Source organism: Lathamus discolor, chromosome 23, assembly GCF_037157495.1.
Source record: "Lathamus discolor isolate bLatDis1 chromosome 23, bLatDis1.hap1, whole genome shotgun sequence".
Lineage (NCBI taxonomy): Eukaryota > Metazoa > Chordata > Aves > Psittaciformes > Psittacidae > Lathamus > Lathamus discolor.
The window spans coordinates 1,210,244-1,214,746 of record NC_088906.1 but is presented as its reverse complement, the minus strand read 5'-3'; the positions used below and the strand labels follow the sequence as shown (position 1 = coordinate 1,214,746).

Genomic DNA, 4,503 nt, shown 5'->3' with positions numbered 1-4,503 from the left:
TCCCGCCCATCACTCCGCGGCCCACGCCGCCACCGCCTCTCCCGTACGGGGTCTCCCTGCGAGCCCGCGCGGGCTCCCATTGGCCCCCGCCTCCGCCGGCCCCCCCCCCACCTCCCGCCTCCCTCCCCCTTCCTCGTCCCGCCCTCGCCTCCCATTGGCTGCGCCTCGCGTCACTCCGCCCCCCGCGGGCGCTCCCCATTGGCCCGCTCGGCAGAGGGCGGGGGCCGGGGCCGCGCCGCTCCGTCCCTCAGCAAGCGCCTCGGCGGCGGGCCGCGGGTGAGGCCGCCTCGCAGCGCCGGGCCCGCCCGCCCCCCGCCCCGCCGCGCCCCGCTCGGCCCCCCCGCGCCATGAGCGGTGAGGACGGGCCCGGGGGCTGTGGGCTTGGGGCGGGGGGGGGGGAGCCGAGAGGGGCGCGATCGGCGGGGCCAGAGGCGGCTCCGCCCCGGGCCGGGCCTCGCCGAGCTGAGCCGGGGAGGGGATGGCGGCGGGGGGGGGAGCGCGCCGGGGGAGGGACCGGGGGAGGGGGAAGGCCTCGGGGGAGGGACGCGGCGGCCGGGCCGGGCCGGGAGCGGAGGAGGGGGAGAGACGGGGAGGCCCCGATGATGGGGGGGGGGCACCGGCCATGGGGGGGGGGGGGCCCGGCCCCGCTTCCCCCGAGGGGCGGATGCGGTTGGGGACGGGGACGGGGGGGGGGGCAGAGGCGGGGTTGGGGCGCAGCGGCCCCCCCCGTGCGGGGCCCCGCTCGGGGCACCCCGGCGCAGGGGAGCCCGCGGGTGGGTCCGCGGAGGGGCCGGGGGCAGGAGGAAGGGAAAGGGGAGGCCCGGGAGGGGAGGAGCCGGAGCCCGGAGCGGGGCCGGGCCCTGTCCCGCTGCCAGCTCCGCTTTGGCAGCTCCTCCGCTTCCCAGCGCCGGGGCCGCTGGAGCGCGGTCCCGTGCCCCCCCCCCCCCATCTTTCCCCGTCCTCCTCTCTCCCGGCCCCGGCCGCTGCTCCGGCCCGGCCATGCCCGGTAACCGGCGGTGCCGCTTCCCCCCCCGCGCAGACCAGGAGAGCCCCGAGGAGATGGCGGCGATGAAGGCCGAGAAGGGCGAGGGAGACGCGAGCAGCACGGGCAGCGCCGAGGCGCAGGTGAGAGCGGGCGCGGAGGGCCCGGCCCCGGCCCTCGCTACCCCCCGGTGGCAAAGTCCAGGCCCCGGCGCAGCCGAGCGCGGCGCTGCCGCTTCCCCCGCCCCGGGACGGAGCTTCCCGTCCGCAGCCCCGCTCCCTCCGCCCCTTCGCCGCCTCCCGGAGGGCCTTCCCTGCGGGCCCGGCGCTGGCGGCGGTGTTCGTGCGGGGGGGGGGGGGGGGGTCCGGAAGCGGGGTTTGTGCTTCCCGGGAGGCTCCTCCCTGCGCCCGCTTCCCTCTGCTTGCTGCTCCCTTGGCTTTTGGCCGGCCCAGCCTTAACCCCTCCTCCCCTCCCCTTCCCTACCCCGGGAATCACAGCCTCTTTAACGCCTCCTTCCCTAGGAATAACAACCTCTTTAACCTCTCCTTCCTAGGAATCACAGCCTCTTTAACCCCTCCTTCCCTAAGAATTGCAGCCTCTTTAACTCCTCCTTCCCTGGGAATCACAGCCTCTTTGACTCCTCCTTCCTTAGGAATCACAGACTCTTTAATTCCTCCTTCCCTCCTCTTCCCTTCCCCAGGAATGACACCTCTTAATGCCCTCCTTCCCTAGGAATCACAGCCTCTTTAACCTCTCTTTCCCTCCCCTTCCCTTCCCTAGGAATCGCAGCCTCTTTAACCCCTCCTTTGCTTCCCGTCCCCAGGAATCTCAGCCCTCCCCGCTGGCCCTGCTGGCCGCCACCTGCAGCCGGATCGAGTCTCCCAATGAGAATTCCAACAGCTCCCAGGGCCAGCCGGGCGGCAGCAGCGAGCTGGACCTCACGGCAGCCGCTGCCCAGCTCGCGCAGTCGGCCAATGGCTGGCAGATCATCTCCGCGGGCTCCAGCACCCCCACGGGCTCCAAGGAGCCCGGCACCAACGGCACCAACGGCGGCGACGGCGCCAAGAGCCGCCCGGTGAGCGCGGGGCAGTACGTGGTGACGGCCGCCTCGGGCCTGCAGAACCAGCAGGTGCTGGCGGGGCTGCCGGGCGTCATTCCCAACATCCAGTACCAGGTGATCCCGCAGTTCCAGACCATCGACGGGCAGCAGCTCCAGTTCGCCACCGCGGCGGCGCCGGCGCAGGTGAACGTGCAGCAGGACGCGTCCGGGCAGCTCCAGATCATCCCCGGCACCAACCAGCAGATCCTGACGGGCCGCGCGGGGACGAGCAACCTCATCGCCATGCCCAACCTGCTGCAGCAGGCCGTGCCCATCCAGGGCGTGGGGCTGGCCAACAACGCGCTCTCGGGGCAGGCCCAGTACGTGGCCAACGTCCCCGTGGCTCTGAACGGGAACATCACCTTGCTGCCCGTCAACAGCGTGGCCGCCAGCCTGGCGCCCACCTCGCAGACCGTCACGTTGAGCAGCTCCAGCTCCCCGGAGAGCAGCTCCCAGCCGGCCACCTCCGGCTCTGCCATCAGCTCCAGCGCCACGGCCACATCGCAGGCCAGCTCCGGAGCCTTCTTCACCAACGCCAACAGCTATTCCAGCACCACCACCACCGGCAACGCGGGCATCATGAATTTCTCCACCAGCACCACGGTGGGCAGCACCGTCAAGCGCAGACGCCCCCAGAGGGTCAGCAGCGTCCAGAGCTCGGACTCTCTGCAGAGCCAGGTTTCTGGGGTGCCTTTGCAGTCGGGGCAGCAGAAAGAGGGGGATCAGAGTCAGCAGTCGCAGCAGATCCTGATCCAGCCGCAGCTGGTGCAGGGGGGGCAGACGATCCAAGCCCTCCAGACCACGCCGCTCTCCGGGCAGACCTTTGCCACTCAAGCCATCTCGCAGGACACCCTGCAGAACCTGCAGCTCCAGGCCGTGCCCAACTCGGGGCCCATCATCATCCGCACCCCGACGGTGGGTCCCAACGGGCAGGTGAGCTGGCAACCATCCAGCTCCAGAACCTGCAGGTCCAGAACCCCCAGGCGCAGACAATCACCCTGGCCCCCATGCAGGGAGTGTCGCTGGGGCAGACGGGCAGCACCAGCACCACGCTCACCCCCATCGCCTCCCTCCCCAGCGGCACCGTCACCGTCAACGCTGCCCAGCTCTCCTCCGTGCCCGGCCTCCAGACTATAAACCTCAGTGCCTTGGGAGCGTCCGGCATCCAGGTCCACCAGCTCCAGGGGCTGCCTCTGGCCATTGCCAACGCTGTCGGTGAGTCGGGATTTGGGGGTCCCCTCTTGGTTCTTGCTCCATCACCGGGCGGAGGGACCGGGAGCTGGAAACCGCGTCGCCTGCCTGGGGTCAGGCTGCTGTTGGGGCCACGTGGAGGTGGCAAAGGGGCTGGTGCTGAGCTCGCTCTGGGGGGGGTTTGGCTCGTGGAGGCCGTCAGTGGGGCCTCAGGTCGGGGTTGGGGGTGGACCCCAGGTCCAGCCCCGCTCCTCAGCTGCAGGGGCCCTTGGCTGGGAGAACTCGGGAATCATTGGAATCCCCCTGGAAAACGGGGACCGTTGAGGAATTGCCTGGCAGGGGAGGAGGAAAGGGCCCCTCAAGTGTGCGCTGAGCCTCAAGCTGGTGGGCTGCCCCCCGCAGGGCGCCCTGCTCCATTCCCTGTGGATCCATCCCCAGAGTTCCCACAAGCCCACAGAGGGTGTGTGGATGTGGGGTGTGTGGATGTGGGGTGCGAGGATGTGGGGTGTGTGGATGTGGGGTGCGAGCCTGAGGCTGCTCCGTTCCCTATGGATCCATTCCATGGTCTCCCAACAGCTCCCAGCAGCCTGTGGAGGGTGTGTGGACACAGGGCTGCTGGGCTTCCCATTGGGAATGCTGTGCCTGCCCATAGAGCCGCCGGCTCCTGCCGGGGGGGGGGCTGTGGAAGGGCTCCGCTGGCTTTCCCAGTGTTTTCCCTTCCCTGTTTCCTGTTGTTGTCCTGGCTCCGGCTCCGGCTGTTGCTGGGTTTGGTCCCAGCTCCCCGTTGCTCAATGCTCTTCCCGCTCGCCCGGGCTTGTTTTCCAGCAGCGTTATTCCAGGCTGTTGCTGCAGCCGCTCGGCTCATGGGATTATCCCGATCCTTGGAATTCCGGAGCGGAGACATCTGCCCCGGCGGGAGCTCGCTCCTGTTTGCACCCCCGTGAGGGGAGGTCCGGTGGGATCCATGGATCCCCTCAGCCCCCGTTGTGCCTGGTTTGGGATGTGCCGGGGAGCACACGGGCAGCTCCCGGATCCTGTGCTTGTGCCGGGCTCTGCCCTCGGAGGTGGGACAGGGAGGAACGTTCCGGAGCCCACCCACCCCGGGAGCCGCCTCCTCCTCCTCCTCCTCCTCGGCTCCTGATCCCTGGTGACAGCCCCGGGATGCGGCCGAGCTCTTCCCTCCTCCTGCCACGGCCCGGCAGCACTTGGGTGCTGTTGATGCCGGCTCCTC

General features: G+C 70.5%; 1 protein-coding gene across 1 annotated transcript; it reads left to right on the top strand.

Annotated features, from left to right (window-relative positions):
- Positions 1-274: 274 nt before the first annotated feature.
- On the top strand, positions 275-4,216 carry SP1 (Sp1 transcription factor). The gene is given in 5 exon segments (XM_065659452.1): positions 275-354; positions 1,040-1,125; positions 1,806-3,021; positions 3,024-3,485; positions 4,098-4,216. Coding segments are annotated over 5 exon segments (1,890 nt in total). The 5' UTR covers positions 275-347.
- Positions 4,217-4,503: the final 287 nt, after the last annotated feature.